At 39.1% G+C, this 23,440-nt stretch overlaps 1 protein-coding gene across 2 annotated transcripts in view; it reads left to right on the forward strand.

Moving 5' to 3' along the window:
• Positions 1-19,248, forward strand: part of ABCC8 (ATP binding cassette subfamily C member 8) — a 79,836-nt gene extending 60,588 nt beyond the window's left edge. Inside the window, exons 27-39 of one of the 2 annotated variants that reach the window (XM_027737259.2) lie at positions 1,037-1,106; positions 1,799-1,956; positions 3,145-3,237; positions 7,731-7,833; positions 9,213-9,326; positions 9,951-10,071; positions 10,244-10,374; positions 10,925-11,003; positions 11,916-12,024; positions 13,428-13,531; positions 14,330-14,463; positions 15,788-15,850; positions 18,623-19,248. In XM_027737259.2, the coding sequence (XP_027593060.1) occupies positions 1,037-1,106; positions 1,799-1,956; positions 3,145-3,237; positions 7,731-7,833; positions 9,213-9,326; positions 9,951-10,071; positions 10,244-10,374; positions 10,925-11,003; positions 11,916-12,024; positions 13,428-13,531; positions 14,330-14,463; positions 15,788-15,850; positions 18,623-18,760 (1,417 nt within the window). In that variant the 3' untranslated portion in view covers positions 18,761-19,248. Of the gene's footprint in view, positions 1-1,036; positions 1,107-1,798; positions 1,957-3,144; positions 3,238-7,730; positions 7,834-9,212; positions 9,432-9,950; positions 10,072-10,243; positions 10,375-10,924; positions 11,004-11,915; positions 12,025-13,427; positions 13,532-14,329; positions 14,464-15,787; positions 15,851-18,622 lie in introns of those variants that run through there. The other variant, XR_005563957.1, reaches the window with a different exon arrangement.
• The last annotated feature ends 4,192 nt before the right edge of the window (positions 19,249-23,440 follow it).

The following is a 23,440-nucleotide window of genomic DNA, read 5'->3' on the forward strand; positions in this document are numbered from 1 at the left end:
AATTCCTGAGTAGTTGTTGAAAATGGTACCCAGGCTGCTTGAGTTCCTGGATAGGGAGACAAATGCCTCTCCTGCCTGACTGTGACTTCAGAGATTTACTTCCTTGAATGTTTAATTTCTCTTGGCTGTTTTAATTAGGGAGAAAACACAATTATTGATCAATATGTTGTACAGTAGATTCATAGCCTGCATTATCATCTTAATCACTGGAAATATTTACTGTCAGGCAGCAACTGTGCAAGTCAATGAAAGGTAATGAGTTTAGGCAAGTGTCATTACCAGCATCATTAGAGGACACTGGGATGCACAGATAACAGTGAAGGCCTTTGTTGCCTCCAGAAGCTTTCTTTCCTGTGCATGACAGGAAAGTTGCAGCTTGATTCAAACGTGCAGCTCTTACTGGACGTTAGGAAAAATACCATCTTATTTCTATGCTAACTGTATTTGACCCAGAAATCCCAGAGAAATAACATACATGGAAAACCTCACTTTATTTTTTTTTCCCCCTAGAATAGAATTAGACTTCAAGTTCAGCCTGAGTTATGGAACAGTAAAAAATTACAGAGCAATAATGTAGTTTGCATTTTGCATATCCAAATGCCTTTTAATATATTATTCCAACAGTTGTTCTTAGTTATGCATTTCCATTCCCATAAAAATGCAAGGCACTCCAATTTAACTTGTTTTCCATTTTTCATGAATTGAAGGAGCCTCAAATCAAAATCTGAAAGGATTTTTTCCAGTGTAATCATATGATGTGCATACCTTAGGCAGTAGAGGGAGCTGAGGGTGTGCTTGCAGTTGTAGGTTTCTTGTAGGTTCTAGGTCGTTGGGTTGATGCTTGTGGTTGTATATTCCAGACTGCTATTCTATAGGAAAGCCATGGTTACTGGGAAGAATAAAGAATTTTACTGTGACTGTCAATCTATTTGCTTGTTTCTGTGATATAGTACCAAGCTTAAGTAAGACAAAAAAGTAAACTAAACCAGTTCTAATATCAGTATTGCAATCTTTGCTGTTCCTTGTTGCAATTTAGGTTTTTTGAAACAACACCTCTGGGAAGTATATTGAACAGGTTTTCAGCTGACTGCAATACCATTGACCAGGTACTGAATAAATATATTCAAGCTCACAAGTTATCCTGTCTTTCTCAATCTGAAAGACTGGATTTTCATTTATTATAGACTTAATTAGATAAAGCTCACTGATTAACTATATTTTTGACTATATCAATTTGCATCATGATTTTCTCAGTTCTGAATGAGTTCCTCGTCTTAAATTCACATTGAAAAACCATTTATTTTATTAAGATGTCCTGTATGGAAAGGGGAAGCGAAATTAGATTCATAGTGATATCCCCAAATTAAAGAGTATCTACTTTTTTTTGAAAGTGGGTAAACACATTCATTTCACAATATGAGCAAATGACATGAGAAAAAGGCAAATGTTATTGCCTAAAATAGAAATTATTGAAATTCACATTATCATTATTTACTCCAGACTGCACTGCCAGTTCATAGGATTGATGCAGCTGCTAAAATCATCTCTTGCGTCCATCTGTAATTGTCTGACATGAGGATTGTGCTCCGCAATACAGACATGTGGAGCAGCCCCACAGAAATCCCTTCAGATGTTCCCAAAACCCAGCAGTAAATTCAAGAACAGACCTGTATGCTTAGTGCTTCAAATCCTCAAAAATTTTATTTTTTGTGCAAGTGGGAGAGAGGAAAATGAAATAACGATGGTTTAAACTTGGTATGTTATGGAAGTTTCTGTGCGGTTTTTCTTCTTTATCCAGCACATTCCAGCTACCCTGGAGTGCTTGAGTCGTTCCACTTTGCTGTGTGTATCTGCCCTTGCTGTCATCTCGTACGTCACACCCATGTTCCTCATTGCCCTGGTTCCCCTTGCAATCATGTGCTACTTCATCCAGAAGTACTTCCGAGTCGCCTCACGGTAAGAACATAAACCAATATAATTCTGGCAATAGAAACATCTGCAGTGCATGAGTAGTGCATTGCAGAATTACAGTGCAGACAAACTTCGTTATTAAATCTGGTCGTGTCAAAGCCATGTTCCTGTCTGAAAGTGGGACAAATCCACTGTAGTGTCATTTTACAAGTGTCTTTGTTGGCAGCTCTTCAAGAGCTCGAGCTCTCCCAGAACTTCTGGGAGGCATGAGCAGAGTGCACGATCTAAGTTTTTTGGAGTTCGCAGGAGACAAAAACCCAGTTGGATTCTGTTGTCCCCAGGGGCTGCAATCTGGGCACGTCCAAGAAAATGTGGTAAGAGAACTGGGAAACTGCTGTCTGCCTGTCCAGGTGGAAGTGGAAATCTGTAAAGCCAGGGAGAGGCTGCAGAATGCAGTATAACCATGGTGGTACAGCTGACCATTAAGAATCCAACATTCACGAGCAACCTCTCCTGTTCTGAGTGCCTTGTAGTTTTTAACAAGATGAAAAATTATAACCATATCTGTGACTTTTCTCCTTCTAAGGTCAAACAGCTTTCCCCTCGTGACACTCAAGAAACGTTTGCAGCAATGCAAAAATATGCATATTCCTTCATGTATGCACAGATTGAGAGGGACTCTGCAACCAATTTACTTCCTGCTGGAAGAAATTGAGACTTAATAGAATTTCACCCTACATGTGCTTTTACTGATATGATGACTAAATATGACATGGAGAAGTGCAACCTAATGTGCTCTCATTTACTCTGTTGAGTGTTTGAGTTATGCTGTTAGCTCAGTGAGGAGTTATGCTGTGATCTAGGGATGCATTTTGCCTTCTGCTTAACTCAAGCTCTTATTTGCAGAATCCCATCAAATTTATATTCAGCATAGAGCCAGAATGGTGTTTAAATCAATAAACAATGGAATATAACAAACAGGAATATAGGAGAAAGGAAGGAAGGCAGTGAAGGGAAAAGGGCCATTCATAACTCCAGCTAGTTCAATGTTAAAAGAAAAATCCTCCTGGGGACTTCGTTCCCTTCTTGGGGACATGTGACACTACTTTGCAATTTATCTAAAATTTATGATTATTGTGATGATGTTCCTTTTCACTCCCTGGGCCTGGTTCAAGAGAATAACTGCACAATAAAACCAGCTTTTTACGAAATTCTTTTCATAACCCTCTCCAGGGACCTGCAGCAGCTGGATGACAGCACTCAGCTACCATTGCTCTCCCATTTTTCAGAGACTGTTGAAGGTCTTACCACCATCCGAGCCTTCAGGTATAGTTTTTTAAGAAACATACACAACCTCACTTTTGAATATTTATCTCTGATGCTGTTCTGCAATTGTGCAGTTATAAGTAATTGTTACTGGGATCACCTGGAAAATCCAGAGTCTCCAAAACATGGGTAAGGGCTACACTAAAGCATTGAAGAACTTTAAGTATTTTGCATTTGAAGGGGTTACTGTAGAAAAACAAGTTAATATGTGTCATTTGCCCTGTGGCTACTGTCCAGACACTTGTATGCAGTCTGAAAAAAGACTTCTGATCAAATGTGATTTAAGAAGCTAAATTAGCTTGCAATTACCACAGCATGTGCTGTGGCAGAGTATGGGCTTGGACAATTTCCATGACATAACTAATATGCACCAACTTGTTATGCCAGAGCAATCTGTGTATGAGTTGATGTCCTGGTAAGATAAACTGTGCATGTGCTTGACTTCAGAGGATACAGTAGCACCTCACATTATTTTACAGGTTGCTAGCTGAAAATGTGTGTGTTTATACTGATTTTGTAAATACAAAAACTGGAGACAAAGTGTTTCTTTGCCTCCTTTGGTTCATTTTTCCATCCACATAAGCTCAGAGGAGAGCAGCTCAGGAATACCTGATAATGTGCCTGGGTTGTGTATCTGTGTTACAAAACTGAAAGTCATGCTGATACTTCAGAGGTACCAATAAAACTGCTGCTGAGCTTACCAGATGCTTTCCCTGCACTAGGGCTATTATTGTCTTCTCCCAGTTGACTCAAACGCAGTCAACTGTTTTCTGCACCCATCTCATCTAGATAATGTCTCTGTGTTTTTTTAGTTAATTATTACTGTTACCCTTCTATCTTTGAAACAGTAGTGCTTATTTCTCCTAACCTGTAATTTTAATTTTATAATAAAAGTATTGCACAAAGTTAACTTTTTCTTAAACTGTTTTAAATAGGACATAAATAGCTCAATGAAAGAACAACCAATTTAAGATTGACTGAAGGTAGCTTCCCTGAGAGTGGTAGAAAAGCATAGTGTTTTCCATTATTAATTACTGTTATTGAATATTTAATCCTTTAAGTGCCAACAGTGTCCTTAAGTTTGCAGTTATGCCTATGTTAAATTTTCAGGAAAATCAATTTCTCTTTTAATTGTTGCTTTTCTCATTTATCCATATATTCTTCTACTTGATCAAGAGGATCTTTAGAGTATTATGGCTGTATGTTTCCTGTTGTTGATACAGAAAATAATATTTATTGCCATCTAGCTAATATTTTCAGTCTTTCAGAACATACCCTCTTGATTCTTCCTGTCACTTTGGAATTAATTCCTCTGTCAAAGAATTGTGTTTGGTGCCTCCTTTTTCTTAAATCTTGCAGTAACTGATGTGTCTCTGACCCAGCCAGCCATGTGCCTTCAGTAAGTTTTGTATTCCATCTGCCTGCCAGCCTCCTGCATCAGCTGGTAACCCAGCTATTTTAGGACTGTGTAGCTTTTCAGCTGCCTAACATATTAGCAGGAGTGGAGTTTAGACTTGCTAGCGTGAGCATACCTAAAAATAACACTAATTCAGGAATCTAGTCATTCTGTTACGAGGTGCCAGTTGTTCCCAAAGTGTCCTTACCCTTGGTAACTCTCTGTCCTGGATTTAGTCAAAATGCATAAGGAAAGAAATATAAAAAAAGTCCAGAGGGAGATCAGAAGGACAGCTACTGCTGTGCCTACAAATGCACCTTCAGCAGATGCCCTGGCCTGATTTAGTTTGCTGTGTGACACTTCAGATCGTGTTGGTGCTAAATAAGCAATAAAATTTAAATGTGAAGGCTTCTGCAAAGACTGGTCTGTTTTCTGAGAGGCCTGGTAATCTGGGGACACTTTCTGAAGAGAAATTCTGGTATCTCTGCAGTGCTCCAGCAACAGCGGTAACTTTGTTGGGATCCTCATTCCACATGCATGTGCACGGCTGACTCATGATGTGTAGCTAACATCTTCTGAGTGTACCTGTATCATGTAGTTCTTCATGGTATTGACATATGAAAGTTAAGTGTGACTGAATTGGTTCCAGAAGCAGCACAGCCACTTCTGCATGGTAGGGCACTGAGGGTAATTGAGCCCTGAGGAGAGACAAGGCTTTAGCAGCTCTGACACGGTGACACAAATGCCTGCTTTCAGGAACAGCCATTGTAGGCTGTGCAAACACACCGACATGCTCGGAGCCAGCCCAGATCCTGGGCTGCATCCAAAGCAGCCTGGCCACGTTGAGAGAGGTGACTCAGCCTCTCTACTCCATTCTGGTGAGTAGAGGGGCAAAATCACCTGGAGTACTGAATCCTACCTGGAGTACTGCATCCAGCTCTGGGGTCCCCAGCATAGGATAGTCATCTGCCTCTTGGAATAAGTCCAGAGAAGGGTCACTAAGTTGATTAGAGGGATGGAGCACCTCTCCTATGAGAGAATTGTGTTTTTTCAGCCTGGAAAAGAGGCAACTTTGGGGTGACCTCATTGCAGCCTTCCAGTACATGAAGGAGCCTACAAGAAAGACAGAGAGAGACCATTTATGAGGGCATGGAATGACAGGACAAAGGGGAATCATTTCAATCTGAGAGTAGGTTTAGATTAGATATTAGGAAAAAAATTCTTTACTGTGAGGGTGGTGAGGCACTGGAACAGATTGCCCAGAAGTGTTCAAGGCCAGGTTGGAACTCTGAGGAACTTGGTCTAGTGAAAGGTGTCATTGCCCATGGCAGAGGAGTTGAAATTAGATGATCTTTAAGGTCCCTTCTAACCCAGGCCATTCTGTGCTTCTCCATTGCACACAGCAGACATGTCTCTTATGTCTTGGCACATGGCTAAGTTGTGAACAGCTAAGCTATTTCCACTAAGAGGCACATATTTCTTTTCCTCAAAATCATAAATGATTTATGTAAAGTCGTAACTTTATTATACTGTACTCAGAAGAAGGATTAAAGTACTCTGCAGTGAACAAATTTGAAAGCTTCTCCAAGCCATGTACTTCATACTTAGACATTGTCCTATTTTTTTCCCATCAGTATAAGGAGACCTGCTTGTTGCAGCCATAATAGCTAAAGGATATAAATGGGATAAAGTTTCATAGGGAAACATGAGAAGTTTGTTAAACTTGCTAATGTAGTAAAGGGAAGAAAAAAGCAAGCAAACTAAATCTTCAGGCCTTCAAACTTCTGTTACTACCCCGGAAAAGAATCTTGTGCCAGACTTTTACTATAAGCCATAATTGTTGAGACACTTTATCATTAACATCACATGAATTTACACATATAAAAATAAATATGCCCAGGTAAATGGATGAGTGGGTGCAGATCCACTTTAAGACACTGTAAACAGACCTATTTGCCATTAATCCTGCTTTGTGTAGTGTGGCTAATTCCTTGAGGGAAGAGGAAGGGTTTTTTGCAGCCTGTTACTTTTTGTTGCACCATGTAGTCGGACTTCTGTTTTCCAAAGTGCTCCACTTGTTTAATGATAGGGACAAACATATTTGTCTAATATGGGAGCTCTATGACTGCAGGTACTTTGAGTTTATACTTACAAATTGTTACAATTCCTAGGTACTGCGGTAATATAAATTTTAAAACTTGAGTTTATATGATTAAGTGAGAAGAGAAACTGCATTCTGCAGCATTAATACTTTTTTTTCACGAGTATTTATTTCTCTCATAACTATTTTAATTTTTTTTTTAGTTTTAGATTTTTGTCTCTCACAATTACCATGTAATAAAATACATTCAGAAAATGTCCAGTGGGATTTTGAAATCCCATAGAGTTTCATCAATGCAATAACATTTATTTACTCATTAAGATACCGCACAAATACAGTTTGCCTGAGTCAAATATGAGTCTACAGATTATGTCAGTCTGAACTATGGATATTCTGATTTAGACCCTGTGTCAAGCTGCTCATAAGCATATACCCCAGAAACTGAACTGTATTTTTCATTTTTCCAAGACTCCAAGGCCTGACTCATTTATTTTTTCTCTTTTCTTTCTCTTTCTCTTTTCTTTCTCTTTTCTTTCTCTTTTCTTTCTCTTTTCTTTCTCTTTTCTTTCTCTTTTCTTTCTCTTTCCTTCCTCTTTTCTTTCTCTTTTCTTTCTCTTTTCTTTCTCTTTTCTTTCTCTTTTCTTTTTCTTTTCTTTTTCTTTTCTTTTTCTTTTCTTTTTCTTTTCTTTTTCTTTTCTTTTTCTTTTCTTTTTCTTTTCTTTTTCTTTTCTTTTTCTTTTCTTTTTCTTTTCTTCCTCTTTTCTTCCTCTTTTCTTTCTCTTTCTCTTTTCTTTCTCTTTTCTTTCTCTTTTCTTTCTCTTTTCTTTCTCTTTTCTTTTTCTTTTCTTTTTCTTTTCTTTCTCTTTCCTTCCTCTTTCCTTCCTCTTTCCTTCCTCTTTCCTTCCTCTTTCCTTCCTCTTTCCTTCCTCTTTTCTTTCTTCATTCTTCTCCTTACCTGTCTTTTGTTTTCTTTCTTTTTTTTATTTCTTCTTTTAGGTATGAAGCCAAATTTCGGCAAAAACTTCTCGAATACACAGATTCCAACAACATTGCTTCCCTTTTCCTTACAGCTGCCAATCGCTGGCTGGAAGTTCGCATGGCAAGTACATTAATTATTGAGTGTACACAATGAATCTTTGACTTTGTTCCAAGGAATCTGTTGAGGCATCAAACAGCCTCATTGGGGTTTCAAAGCTATACCTTTGCCCTCTGTGTCTCTCTGACTGTAATGAGCACGTGCCAAACCCGTCTTGGAACCTGAATGGAGTATGAATTTTCCCCATAGCTTGCAGCTGTTTTTCCAAGACAAGAATAGTTTTTATAGGTCACATTGGCTCCTCTGAGTGTGAAGAGCGATCAGAGCTAGTTGAGCAGTGCCGCCAGCCAGGATGCCATTGTGGAAGGAACCATATCAGTCAATGTCAGCAGGTCCCTGCCTTATGGCTCCCTAGGAATGTTTCAACATCTTGGAAGCTCTCTGAATGAGCAGAAGGTTGTAGATAGGTTCGTGCCTCTTTTGGGGTCATCTGAAGAATGCCAAAGATATTCTGTGGCCTGTTTCCTGCTCAGTTAAGTGGCCTGGCATGAGAAATGGTTTATTAAAAATAATTCTCCAAGACACAAATCAAGGAATTTTATGTTGTGGATGGTGGTATCAGATTTTTAGATGCAGATGTAGTACTGCTGTTCTGGTAACATGGACTCCATTTATATGTAATAAATGCATGTTAATTCAACTTTCATGCCATTTTATCTGGCACCTGTTGCTACTTAAGTTCAGGTATTGAGTATGACTTAAATAAAGTGTTATTATCCTATTATATGTTCAGGCCTAGACCACCCAAAGTCCCTAATTCTGCTCAATGCCTATATCACTAAACAGTACAAACATAGACAAGTGACAGTTTCCCTCCTACAGAGTTTGTTCTCTAGTCTGTTACCCGATTTTACTCAAAGAACTGTCTGTGGGAAGTCAAATCACCAGTGGTTTAACTTGAAGCAGCAAAAGCCCATTATGGGTGGACACAGTCCAACTAACAGGTACATGCTGTGCAAGAACAGCTTGTTTGAACAAATATGGATGGTAGCAATTCAGCAGCAGCAGCTGAGCCTACCAGCGGTTCATCATCGGCCACAGAGAGAGGATCTGCTCACAGATGGGATCACGTGAACATTTCCCTCCTATCCCAGGTAACATCAGCTGCAAGGTTTCAACCACCTCCATTACATGCTTAAGATATCTGTGTTGACTCCTCCAGAAGAACATTAGGAGTATTGTTACAATAGCATTTTCACACAGCATGGCCCCACTAAAGGCAGTAAGAATGGTTTCCTAGGCAGGGTCTGTATGGAGTTACATGGGGGTTTTGGCCTGTATTTCAAAATATGCAATGGCTTTATTATTTGATATGCAAAGTTGTGAGAATGTTTTGATCCTTTGTAGACTTATAGTGATGGAGCTTATTCATATTCCTTCAGGAGTACATTGGAGCATGTGTGGTACTCATAGCAGCTGTCACTTCTATTACCAGTTGCCTGTATAATAAACTCACTTCAGGACTTGTAGGCTTGGGACTAACCTATGCTCTTATGGTAAGAATCTCGGGACCCTTTCTGTCTCTCCCAAACATTTTTTTGTAATTCTTCAGGGCACAAAGATGAACAGGAAGATTGAAGGTGTCTGTACATCTATAGTGGGTACTGTAACATCACTGAAACCATGTGCTTACATCAGTTCACATTTAATGCTTGACATATTTGAGTGTATGTTTCCTTCAGTTTTTAGATAAAATGCACATAAAGGTGTTAGTTCAAATATGTCAACAAAACATGGCCAAGTTGCTTCATAATTTTTATGTTGTCTTGCATTGTGAAGAATACATTTTCAGTGCATCAATTGTAATTATGCCCTGGCACATCATTCGAGATTGTCAAACCTTATGTTACCAAAATGATGTCTTGTCACCTGTCTTAATTGTTTGCCCCCTCTTTTCTGTGGGTGTAGATAGATCTCCATAGTACCAAAGTATCTGTGCACTGCAGTTAGGAAATTAAACCTTTAGTCGTTGTTGCCTCCCTGTTGATGTGCACCATACAGTTTGTTCACAACCTTCCACTTATTGAGGCATTCCTGTGTAGGAATATAAACTGCATGCTGGTCAAATGATGCAAACTACTAAAAATCTGGAATTTAGTTGTGTATTTGCTTTACATCAGGTGTCTAACTATCTGAATTGGATGGTTCGTAACCTGGCTGACATGGAGATCCAGCTGGGTGCAGTGAAAAGAATCAATGGCCTTCTCAAAACAGAAGCTGAAAATTACGAAGGGCTCCTTTGTAAGTGCAGTTTTGTGCAGCATGCAGAATGAGCTTACTGAAATTTTAATGATTTTGTAGTGTATTAACATGGAAATTGTGGTAAATCACTTAATGGACCAATTAATTTATCACAAGAGGGTTGATTTTTTAATTATTTTTTTCCCCCCCTGCCACTGTGCTCCTGGTACAGCCTCCTCACAGATTCCCCAGAACTGGCCAGACAGAGGGGAAATCCAAATCCAGAACCTCAGTGTGCGATATGACAGCAACTTAAAGCCAGTGCTAAAGCACGTCAATGCCCACATCTCACCTGGACAAAAGGTAAAGAACTGCAGTGATTCTGAGAAGCTCTTTAGACTGACTCATCACATAAATCAGAGTTAAAAAACATACCACAGAATGTTTTGATGACTGAATTACAGTGGGTTTTTTTCTCTCAAAGAGTGTAGTGCACTGAAAAGGGGTCTGGGGGATTGTTAGCTTGGTATGTTTAAGCGTACACCCCCGCTCAGTATCCCAGTGCTCTGCCATCAGCAAACTGTGCCAGAAAAAGTGACAGTGAGCTCTTACTGCGCTAGACCTACTTTTCGTCTTTCTCATGTGGCTCTCTTGCCTTTATCTCCATCATTACTGCTCTCCTATTGTTCCCATATATAGGACTGGCCTCGATTTATCCTTAAATGCTCAGACCCCTAAAGACAAAAAGCAAATGTAGTGATTCTGTTATAGCCAGTTCAGTTTGACTGACCTGTCAGGATGACAAGAGGATCATGTGGATCAGAACAGCTCCTCCACCCACTCCTTTGAAGTGTCAAGTACAGACATTATCCATTTCCTCTTGCTTGATGTTCATCTGCTTTCTGTGTCACAGATTGGGATCTGCGGCCGAACAGGCAGTGGAAAATCCTCCTTCTCTCTTGCATTTTTCAGAATGGTTGACACTTTTGAGGGTAAGATTACGCTTTTGTGTATCAGTCAAGCTTAGTACCTGAAGGTGCTTTGGTAGTCTTCTTATTAACATCAGCAGCTCTGAAGTGTAGTTTTTGAATCTGCAGGACAGACTTTCTGGCCCTGTTTAAATCCAATGTCATCTGTCACCTAACAGCTGTGCCATTCCTAAGCTGGATCAATAAAAATTCTACTTGACAGAAGCAAAAGTCCAAGAGTGACAGATGACAGCCTTTTGTGCTGTTAAATCCTAACAGTGGAAGGAAAGCATAAAAGGGAAAGGTGTCCAAGCACAAAGAAAGATCCAAGGTACAGATGGGATCTGCTGGGCCCAGAAAAGTCAGCAACTGGGGGTTGCAGTTTGGCCTGCTGCCCTGGAATTTCCTGCCATATTTCCTGCTCTGTGTGCCATGTCCATGTGCCTCACAGAGTGCATCTCAAAAAGATGTTAGCCAGTTTCCCAGCCACATCACCCACAGAGCCCTTATGCGGAGCCAGACAGTTGTACTTGGAGATAAAATTTCACAGTGCTCAACAGTAATTTGGCTTTCTGAAACGCTTGTTGCCCCTAGTAATTAGTCCCTGATTGAAGTAAAGTCTGACCTTGTTGTTAGATAAATGTTTATATTGGTCAAGAAGTTAAGCAGTGTGTCTAATCATTCATAAGATACTATAGGTATACTCCGTGTTCTTTCCAGCTGAGGCTTAGTGTCCAAGCAGTTGTGTTTGCTGCTTAGCCAAAGCGTGTTTTGTTAGTGAAGGGGATATTTGATACAAGGCCTGTTCCTGCTGTACTGCATTTCAGCCTGGAAGTGAGCCGTGTCTTTGCCAGCAGTTGTGTGGCACATTAAACAGACTTTTTCTGTCTGTTTAATGTGCCACATTAAAAATTCTGTCCATTTTCTTTTGAATAGGAAGGATTATCATTGATGGTATAGATATTGCTAAGCTCCCCTTACAGACGTTAAGATCCAGGCTGTCAATCATTCTCCAAGATCCTATTTTATTCAGTGGAACAATCCGGTAAGTATTAAGCGCCATCAATAAATAAAGCAATATGTAATTGCTTATATGCCATATAATATGAATTATATATTCTAGTTATACTATATAATCACTTTTATGCCCAGCTGTTCAATTCCAGTCTCCTCAGTTGGAGTAGGGAGGATCACTGCCTTCTGTCTGTGCTTTTCACTCACCCTGTTTTGATCTATCTGTCTTAAAATAGGAGATGGAAAAAATGCAGACTACCAAATGATGTAGACAGAGGGAAAGCAATAGAATATGAGAAGTACTGGGACACTGGTCTATTTTATCTTTGAGCCTCTATCCATGTTTCTTCTCTACTCTTTGAACTGGTCTCTCATCTGTGACAACAAACACCTTAGTTCCTTTTTTTTTTTTTCGTTCTCTTCCTACTTCTCTGAGAAGAGGTCGTAGTAGAAACAGTGGCAAAAATTCCAGTTTCCAACAAATATCCTTCCCTGTGTCCATGGCATTTACCTAGGGAAAAGAACAGTACAATCCTCAGTGCACAGTTATATCACCTGCAGTTGTAGTTTCTACATAAGTCATTAGAGTTCACTGAAAATGATACAGGCTTCTGTGGTTTGCTGACTCCATGCTAATACAGATCTCATGGTTATCTCCCGAATGTGCCTGAATAGAGCACAATTCATTCTCATCAAGAAGATGATGTGATTGTATACCTTTGTTGTGCTAATTAACCTATTAAAAAATTTATTTAGGCCAGCATCTGTCATTCACAACACATACAGCAGGAGTAAAACATAAAAATAGAGTGTTATGCACCATTGAATCTTTTATTATCATTCTATATACTAATGTAATATGAGATTTGCATTTGTTGCTATCATTTCTGGGCCACAGCAAGCTAAAATAATGTTCATCTATTCATAAATGCAAGATTTGCTCATTTGCACTGAAGACTTGCATTTCATAACGCAGTATGAAGCTTGATTATTCTGTTAAGGTTTCTGTAGGAGTGAAAAACAAAGAGACACTGGATTTAAAAGGAGAGAGGGTAGATTTTTGCCCTTTGTTAAAAAATTAGTGTTAATTTAGACTTGAGTATAGTCACAGGTTTTTCCAGTAAAACATGAGAATTTCTTTAGTTTATTCAGAACAAAATAAATTATAAAACCATAAAGATATCTGCAAAACAGGAAGCTTTTTCCTTTCTGCTCAGCTGAAAGTGTCAAATTTTCTTCTTAATCACATTGGTGTAAATGTTAACTAAGTCTGGAAAATTCAGTGGATTTACACCAATGATTGATCAGAGTCAGGCACAGATCTTTAGCGTATGATTCTGATTATCTGCAGATTTGTTTCTAAGCACACTAAAAGAAGAAATCCATTGCAGAAGTTTCTATTGACTGATGTTGTTGAATTACCCATGACTGTAGGTTTAACTTGGACCCTGAGAAGAAATGCACTGACAGCATGCTGTGGGAAGCACTGGAAATAGCACAGCTCAAGCACGTGGTGAAAGCACTACCTGGGGGTCTAGGTAATAAGACTTCCTTTTGAGAATATTGTTTCCAGTATTCACAACATTCCTGTTTCACATTTATTTATTAAAAGGGTAGTTGATGAAGAAAGAGCTTTTTAGGTTTATGCAAGGTGACAAAAAGTGCTTGGCTGCAGTCAAAGGTTCTACATCCATGTAACTGCTTTATGGACTGTAGCTGTGGAGCAGAATCCTCTTTCTTTTCAAATCAGTGGGTATGTCTTCATTATGAAGTATTTAGGCTTATGGGTCTCTTAAATGCAAATAATGTGTCAACAAGTCAGGTGTTACCTAGAACATGGGGGTTTTTTATTTTCCAGTAGTCATGTCCAGGGAGGAAAATTTCAAAAGCTTAAAGGTGTGAATCATTTGGCCATGCAAAAAAAAAAAAAAAAAAAAAAAAAAAAAAGAGAGAAAAAACCAAACCAAACAAATGAACCATCAATAAAATCCCTTAAAATGTGTAATCCTAAATTACACATCCTTAGGGTAAAGAATTGATGGATGCTGCTTTGACAGGGAGGTGTCATGTCATAGAGTTCTGTAGAAACCCACTCTTAAACATCCTTAGCTACTTTGATATCTAGCAGATATAAAGAATATAATGAGACAAAAGTACAGGTTGTTTTGAACAATGGAAATAAACAGGTAAAATAACATCACCAGCAGCTGTAGACTGAGGAAATATTACTTTATGCTGAAAGCGAGACATTATTTTCCAAGCATGTGCTCTGTTCTGATCTGACCTTCTCATACACACACACAGTATAAATACTGGTTTTGTTGTATCATTTCCAGATGCTATAGTCACAGAAGGGGGCGAAAACTTTAGCCAGGGCCAAAGGCAGCTGTTCTGCCTGGCAAGGGCTTTTGTGCGGAAGACGAGCATCTTCATCATGGATGAAGCCACAGCATCTATTGACATGGCAACGGTGAGTTTAGAGTGTTTCTGAAGTTTTCCTTGAAGGGGAGACAACTGACAACACGTGAAGAAAAAGGTGGAAAGCAATTCTATCTACTCTCTAGTATGCTTATGCCATATTTAGTGCAGGTGTGTTCACAAGTCCACGTGATTGGGAGTCATTGCTAACAAATCTAAAGACCTTTCAAACCATTTTACTGTGAATTTAATAGATATTGCAGAACTGCTTGCATTAGGAAAATGAAGCAGGTTATTTTAACGGGCAGTTTCTTAAGTAAACAAAGCTTTGGAAGGTCAGCTGGAATGGTCAGTGAAGGGTAAATGGGCAAGCAACAAATTTCCCCAGCACAGTGGACAGGACAAGTCCGGAAGTTAAAAGGCTTGAAAGTAGAGTCAAAGAAATAAACAGAGACACAGAAAAGACATACTGGATTATTGCATTAATTGTCTGGAGTTGCTGGGCAGATGTTAAACCACTCAATAATAATGCAGTGACTGGATTTTAGCCAAATAGAATGGTACATTTTTGGGATTTTTTTTCCATCTGTTAGGTTTCAGTCTCCTTCCTGGTATAAGTAAAGAAAATATTTGGGGGGGGATGGTTTACAACAGCTTCAATTTTTAGTTCAGTAAAACGTTGTCAGTAGGGTTGGGAATTCTACTGTATGCAGCCCAGTTAAAACACATTTTGGATTTTGACACATTAAGGATAGAGTTCCTCCCTTGAAATACTTATCTAAAGAACAGATAACACCAAATGAAAGTATCTGTGTTAGTGACACTTGTAGGCAGTTTGGTATGCAACATGTCTCCTACATAGCAAAGGATGAGTACTTGTTGAGTGAGAGCTATGTATGTTAAGACCATCTTAAATATCATCTCCACTGTTAAATATGCCAGGTACAGCACACTCCCTTGTTTGTCTCCGTCACCCCTTGGTGTTAGATGTCCCCAGTGTGCTGGAACATTCCTGGGCTTGCAGTGGGGTGAAGAACACACTACTGAGTGCCAGCATACGTGCAGCCTGGCAGCACCCTGAATTCACCTTGGATTTCCTCACCATAAACCTGAAGTCAGGATAGCAGGAGTTTTAAGGGCCAGAGCACAGCTCTTGTGTCCTCTGAACCCCAGAGGCAGTGGGGGTGGCAGGGGAGCAGGGCTGTCCAACTGGAGACCAGGCTCAGGATTCGTTCTGGCATGTAGTTAATTTTTCATTTCTGTGGTGTAAGATCAATAAAAGCATGGAATAATCAGTGGTTACTTAGGCCTTCTTAGTGTCTGTGTCTATCATGTAAATTCTGTTGTTTGAAAAGCATAAAATATTCTTTCCATAGGAGAACATACTCCAGAAGGTGGTCATGACTGCATTTGCTGACCGTACTGTGGTTACAATAGCAGTAAGTACAGTCTCTGCTGCTATTCTAAGGCAAACAAGAATCAGAAATGCCCCATTAGTCAGTTCTTGTCAATGTTAATGAATGTGCTAATTTGGCCATTAATCTTTTTTTTTAAGTGGTTTTTAAATGTAAGCTTTCCTTTCCAATTTAAACTACTTTCTTACTTAAATTCATAATAGCAGCTTCTTAAATGTGCTGCGTGATGCTAAGTGAGATTGCCTGTAAAGGCTCCTAATCTATGTATGTAGTCTGTCTTTTGTTACCCATTTTAGGCTAATTTAAAATACCATATGCTTTGACTACTGTGAAATCTAAAAGTAAGTTTCATCAAGCTAAAATAATTACTTAATTAAGGACAAGTAAATAAATACATATATTCCAGAGAGGTGAAATAAAGTCAGTATGCTTCTTCACACTTAAAAATTGAATCAAGAAATCTATGCTCAGGAATCTTTGAGCATCATTTATTCTCACCTAGCACACGTACCATAGAAAACCTGATTTATCTTATGGTATCCATTCAGTGTGTCATTATAAAAAAGCAAAGGAACCATAAGCACAAAATTTCCTGATTTCCCTGTGTGAAAATTCAGAGTTGCACTGCATTCTGAATTTTCTATCTTTTTCAGTTTGTTTGGGGACAGATTTATAATTTTTTTACTCTCTTAGTGAGTTTTAAACTGCACAGTTCAAACAAACGACATCATGGAATAAACTCACTTTTAATGTTTTTTCTTCCAATTGTAAATGTGGTTTACAGCAGGTGGGTTTGTAGTCAAAACATTCTGTAGCAGAATCGTAACATTGTTTTTGGGGGGATTGAGTAGTAGTTTTGACCTTTTTTTGTTTGGGTTGTTCTTTTGGGGGTTGGGGGGGTTGTTTGTTTGTTTGTCTGCTTTTTCCAGAGAAAGCCATATATTCCTAAATTGTGTTAAGGAAGAACAGGAATGGGAAGAGTTATAATATTGGCCCTGTATTATCTTCTGTGTTACTTGCTGTGTTACCAGAACCGCAGTACTGACTGTGTTATACTGAAAGAGATCAGACAACAAGGGCAGCAAGTTCAACCGGAATGGGATATTTCAGTTCCCTCCCACTGCCTGTGGACTGGATAAATGTCACAGAAACTGCAGCAGAAATGAGATTTGTAGATGCCATCAGTGATTATTTTATGGAACATCTGGCTAGGAAGCCACAGAAGGAAATACAAGAGCTATTTTTGTACAGAGGGTGCCCAAAACCTGATAAAAATCCTTATGGGTGAAAAGCGACTGTGTAACAGTATTCTGAGATTAAATATCCCTGCAGGAGTAATGCAGACCCCAAAAATCCCATGCAGTTACACTCAATGTTAAAAAGTGGAATTCTGTCAATATGGGGAGGCTTGCAAAAAAACAAAACCCAAAAATAAATGGTGAAAAAAAAGCTAAAGGAAGCAGCAAAGAAAATTGAATCTGACAGACATTTTGGAAATTACTGAAGGATTTTATTTTTTAAAAAAGAAACAATGCATGCTATTTTTAAGGAAATACTTGAGTAAGGATAGAAAGACAGTGGTATGGTTAAACAAATAAAAAAGATTCTTAGAAACAAGAAGGCATTCTTGTAAAAGCTGAACTCATAGCCAAATAAAGAAAAGAGAAATTATCAAAATGGCATGTTACATGAGAAGAGCAGTAAAGCAGACAAAAGAAAACAAAAAGAGAGCAGTGTCTGTGAGCCATAAAAAGTAATAAAGAATCCATGAAACACACCAGGAGCAAGATGTCAGTCAGTTTACAGGGCTATTTGATGATCGATTCATGAAAGCTAACGTTATTGCAGAAAAGTTGAAGTAATTGTTTTCACTGGAAAAAAATGGGGAGGTTTCTTGCTAATAAAATTAATCAATCAATCAAGTTAGGGCTTACTAGGAAAAGGGGAGGGAACAAAAAAAAGAAAACAAAATACCACTGTATAAGTCCACAGTTCGCATATACCTTGAATATTGTGTGTAGTTCCAGTCTCCTAATTCCAAGAACAACACATTACAACTGAAAAATGTTGAGAAGCACAAGTAGGATTGCAGGTGCTAGAACTGCTCCAAAAGGGGAGCAGCTGAATAGGCTGGGGTTCTTCCTTCTGGAAGAAGGACAATGTAAGGACATGTGAGAGAGGTCTGCAAAGTCATGAGTCAAGGGGCATTAGATGAAGCTCTGAGAACACAGCCCAGAACACACAAAAGGAGGGAATGCTTGTTCATATAGTGGGATGGAAGGGTGGAAAAATCCAATTCCAAAGGATATGGATGCAAAATGTTTATGAAAGCTCAAGAGAAGACATAGACAAAGTCTTAGAAAAATGATCTATTTGGTTTTACAAATGGACAAACCACATCAAGCTCAAGAACGCTCCCTGACCTAGAAGTAACCCAGGACTGTGAGAATTCCCACATACAGTATCCCACTTGCTTGCCCTGTTCTACTCTGCCTGGCCACCTTCTTGTGGCAGCACTTGGTGGCAGGACACTGGGCTGGGGACATTCTAGTGTGGACTCATAGGACTCTTCATACTGAAGCACCTGTGTGCTGTTTAGGTACTCAAATACCCACATGGCCCTTGGTGTGTATACTTATCTGCAGTATCTGCACAGTAAATAAGGATGAAAAGTAGGATAAGTAGCCTGAATAAAACTTGAACTTGATACGAAAACTAATTTCTGGAAGTCTGTCTTATCCCGGAATATACTGGGATAGGTACACTGACCTGGCATTTTGTTTATTTGTTTTTCAGCACCGTGTGAACACGATCCTCAATGCAGATTTGGTTATCGTAATGAAGAGAGGTGTTATTTTGGAATATGACAAGCCAGAGGTTCTGCTAGAACAAGAAGACAGTGTCTTTGCTTCTTTTGTACAAGCAGATAAGTAGTAAAAAAAAAAAAAATTTTAGATTACAATTGTATTATTTTCTATAAATGTAAAATACCTGTAAATAAATATTATTTCATAATAAATTGAGCTTTTCCTTTTTTAATAAAATGAGCCATTTTTCTCCATCTAAAGCATTAATGAATTATCTGTGTACTTTACTTTTTTGTATACAACTACTCTTCTTTTTATTTACTACCAAAGAACCGTGAAATATAGTTGAGAAAAACTACATGGGTGAAGTGCAACAGGATACACACCAAACAAACATAGCCGGCATGGAGTTTTTATGTAACTCTCAAACCTCTCCTGTCATTTATGAACATGTTATTTTTTTAATGTGTCATAGCCCTACTGTAAATAACACTCGTGACTTACTAAATGCAGAAGGAAAAATTATATACCAAAGGTATTTCTGAAAAGCTTGTATCTCTTTCAATCATACGACTTTGTAAAGCTTTAATATCCAAATATAAAATCTATAAAACATTTTTTTATATTGTGGTTTATTGATAGTGCCTGTGCTGTCTTAGACTCTCTAATACCTTCTAGAAATTAGTCACAATCTGATTCCATCTCTATGCCCATAGAATACTGATTCCAAGCAGGATTGAGGCAGACTCTTTCCCAAACTGTGAAGCTGAGAGGAGGCAGGCTGTGATAAAGTATCAGTGTTTAATGCCCACTGTTTCCAGACCAGTGCAGATGTACCAATTCATCTGGAAATTATCCCTCCAAGTCTAGTAAATAAACAGTATTAAACCTTTCACTGTAGCTCGGAGCCATGAGAACTTGACTCATCGTCTCCTCTTTTCACATATTTCACCCACTGTCATGCTGTTTCTGGATTCACTGTGATCCTTAGAATTATATTATATATATTTATTAGGATAATTTTTAACCACTGAAAGTATCCTAATCTGGCTAGATGGCTACTCATCTCTGCCCTATGAGAATCACTTCAGGATTTTTTCATTGCTAGGGGGTTAAAATGTCAATAACCCAATGGAAGGCTGCAGTGCATTTTTCACCCTTATTCTTTGTACAGCAACTTTGCCTTTACATACTTTTTTTTGTTGTCATCTTCCCCTTTTTGAAGAATTCCTGACACTTTGGAGAACTCTTTTTTTGTCTCTTTAATCTGCTCAATTAATTTGGAAGCTGTTTTTAAAGGCTTCATTTTCTACAAAGAGACAGCTTGATGTTCTCATGGGATATATGATATTTTAATGCATTACTTCTAACACTGCAGCAGAAAGCAAGGAAAACTGAAGAACTGTTGTTGCTGTTTAAGTAGTGTTACCAGTGCCACAGCAGAGGATTTGCAGCATCTGCCTGCTGTTATTTGGGCAATAACAAAGGGCAGGTCACTGGTGTATGAGCAGTGTTAAAAGTGGGGAGGTGTAGGATATGGTTATGCAGATGAAATGCACGAGCTCTGACATTGCCTACTACACTTGAAGAGAGAAAATGGGCAGCTGGAAGATATCTCCTCCTTCAGGGAATCATTTGCTGGGCAATGTCCTAGAAAAAATGGCTGCAGAACCATTTGTGTGTTTTTACTCTGGGATACCAGGCTTCCATTAGGGCAAAGTGAGAGGAAATAGGAGACAGGTGACTCTCCTTTCAAGGGCACAGAGCAAGTTTCTACTACAGCTACTGTGTACGCTGTCTCCTAGTTTTCCAGTACTGGTTCAAGGCAGGATCTCATCCTGTAAAGACTTAGGAAAACACCACTCTGCAGGACATCTCAAACTCATGCTGCAGAGAGAAATCCTCAGAGGTTTTGCAGCCATCTGTGGAAAATCCTAAATCCTAGTGGCAAGAGAAGAGATGCAGAGAAGCGAGGTTTCATATGCTTTTAATTAAATGCCTGGGATTTGACACTGCAATTTGGACTAGTTCCTATTCTACAAGCTTCTGACAACCTTACCCAGAAGGGAAAGCAGGGGAGTAAGGGACACAGCATATGTGGCTGTGCTATATCTCACAGTATTAAGAAATTAGAACTCACAGTACAAGTGTCATATGTTTCCATTTTAAATGGGACTTATATTTCACAAAAGCAGTATTGTAGAAGAGTAGGGTGAGTTGGTTCATACTCAACGATTTTATATCTTTTCAATGGTACCACAATGTTGAATAAATACATGTGAACAGGGAGACTCAGCTGCCACTTGAACAGGACACACTTGATGTTTCCTCAGCACGTTTTATCTGGTCTTCTTGACACAGGGCCAAGTCCCAGGGATTTTCTGCCCCTAACTCTAAAGGGTTAGAGTCTCAACTGTGATCTGAAGCAATACCCAAGAATGTTTTTCTATGGTGGGAGGCTCACTGTGTTTATCCAAGTCAATAAACCTTGTTGCCTCAAGACAGGCAGTCCAGAACTTGCTACTGAATCAGGCTCATATGTGTTTTCATGGCAATGAAGCATTGCTAAGCAAAGGGCCATACTGAAATGGGTGCAAGAAAACACAGGAGCAGCCATGGCCTGACTTTCAGTTCTCCTCTGGGATGGGACGCAGTTCAGTCCTAAAGGTATTCATGGGATAAACTGCCCATGGAGATGTAACCAGGATTTTTTTTGCTTCCTTTCTATAATGCTTCCATTCTATGAAAACCTTTATAGCATTTATTCCTTTGTCTTAATGTGGCCATTTCATCACGTTCTGATTTCCAAGGGAAACCTTTGTAGCCTTACTCTGCTTCTAAAGGCAGAGTAATACCATGGCAACAGCTAGATTTTAATTTAACAATTATCCTAAGATCTTATAGCCATTAAAATTGGGATAAATTGGGGCGGAGGGAGTTTTGAAATGTAAAACTTATTTTTGGTTTGAAAAACTTACCCCCTGTGATTCAATATTACAGAGTGGGATTGTTCATTCCTGGGAGCCCAATTTGTTCAGAAGCTCTTAACACAACTATGTTGGCTCACTCAGAAGATCTGTCACTTTTTTCTTTTAAGTACCTGCCACTTGATCCCCAACGACAGGGCTTCTTTTTATTCTGGTCTAGAAATTCCTCAGCAGAAGCCACTTGCTTTGCTATCCCATCTCAGCCCGTAAGTGCTCAGAGGTAGAGAAAAAAGAAGTAGCCAGTGACAGTCCCAATAAAGAACAGAAGTGGAAACAAGGAAACACCATTCTAGCTCTATAGAGTTCAAGATTCCTAAAACCAACACAGTGAATGTGTTCGTGCCATATCCCTTGCTGTAGCGGGCTCCATGGGTAGTTCCTAGCACCAGGCGACGCAGCAGTCCACTCTTCTCTTTAAAAACACTCCCCCACACAAGTTTTTAACCATTCTACGTTCATGGAGGTACCGCCCCCTGGAGGAAAAGGTACAGAATAAGCCCACGGCTAGAAAAGGGTACGGAAAAACATCACAGAAGTCAGGACTACCTCTTGAATCCCTATGTCCATCTCTGCAAAAGAGTGTGAAATGTTGCCTGCTAACTGCATGGTGTTAGACAGCCTCCCCGTGCTCACCGCAAAATGCTGGAAGTATGAGCTGCTATCAACCAGAGAACTACACTTTTGACAAGTAAATCTTCAAATTACTTCATCCTTTTGGGTTGTTTTGCGGTTTTTTAAAATGTTTCGGAAAAAAACGTATTTTTTAAAAAACCCCAAACTTTCTAAAAAATTAAACTGTATATATAAATCATGTGCTTGGCATGATTTATATATAAAACTAAAAGTGTAGGTGCAGGTGACATATTCACAGTAAGCACACAAAAAGAGCCAAGCAAAGTGATACAGAGAAAGGGGAAACACCTTTGGCTACACTCGGTGTCCTGGCAGCCACATGTTGCTTTTCTAGTTTTGTTTATCAAAGGAGCAAGAAAGATTAACTAGAACAGGAGAAATCACGCAGTATTGGGAAACTGGACCATCTAAAAGGAATAGATGTGTGCAAGGACATGCAACTATTCATGTATAAAAAGTAGAAATAGTCTAAAGTAAGCATTTAATTGCAAGACCCATAACAACTGCTCAGAATGCTCAGTGATTACTTCAAAATGCTAGTCTGAAATCCCTAGGTGGGCTGCTTTAAGTAGCTGTAGGTGGTGAAAGTTAATTTCAGCCCCAACTGGCTGACTCCCAGATATCAACTGGACAATTGCCTTGCCCAGGGAATCAGGGCCAATAGCTGTTTACAGTGTGTATCACAGCACTTAGAGCTTAAACTGAAGGGAAAGTCCATGGACACGTGCAATTAGAAAAAAAAATAATCACAAATCCACTGGCACTGAAGAAAAACCCCTTATGCGGGATTGCTAATTCCTAAAACATCCTAGGATGTTTTAGCAATTCTACAGTGTTGGTGTCTAGACTGAAATAGAAACAAAATATTGAAATTAGAGTAAGTAAACACGTAGATGAGAATATTGCTGTTTACACAATAGAGAAGTCAGATCAGAATGTTTCTGAATAATGCATCTTGTCAGGAAGATACATCCTTTCAGGCGTGCACATGTATGCATTTACACCCACAGAGACATCGTAGTGCTACAGATGGGTTCGACCTTCCTGCCTCCTTTTGTCGCCTCTTCCGAGGATATGCCCCTCTGGAAGTTCATGTCACCAGGGGTTAACCCTTTGCAGCTGGATCATTTTTATTGCAATTTTTACTTCTATTTGGACTATAGACATTTTCCTGAGCAGCCATAGCT

This window comes from Pipra filicauda, unplaced genomic scaffold (assembly GCF_003945595.2).
Source record: "Pipra filicauda isolate LSUMZ 115617 unplaced genomic scaffold, ASM394559v2 scaffold26_size5592650_pilon, whole genome shotgun sequence".
Lineage (NCBI taxonomy): Eukaryota > Metazoa > Chordata > Aves > Passeriformes > Pipridae > Pipra > Pipra filicauda.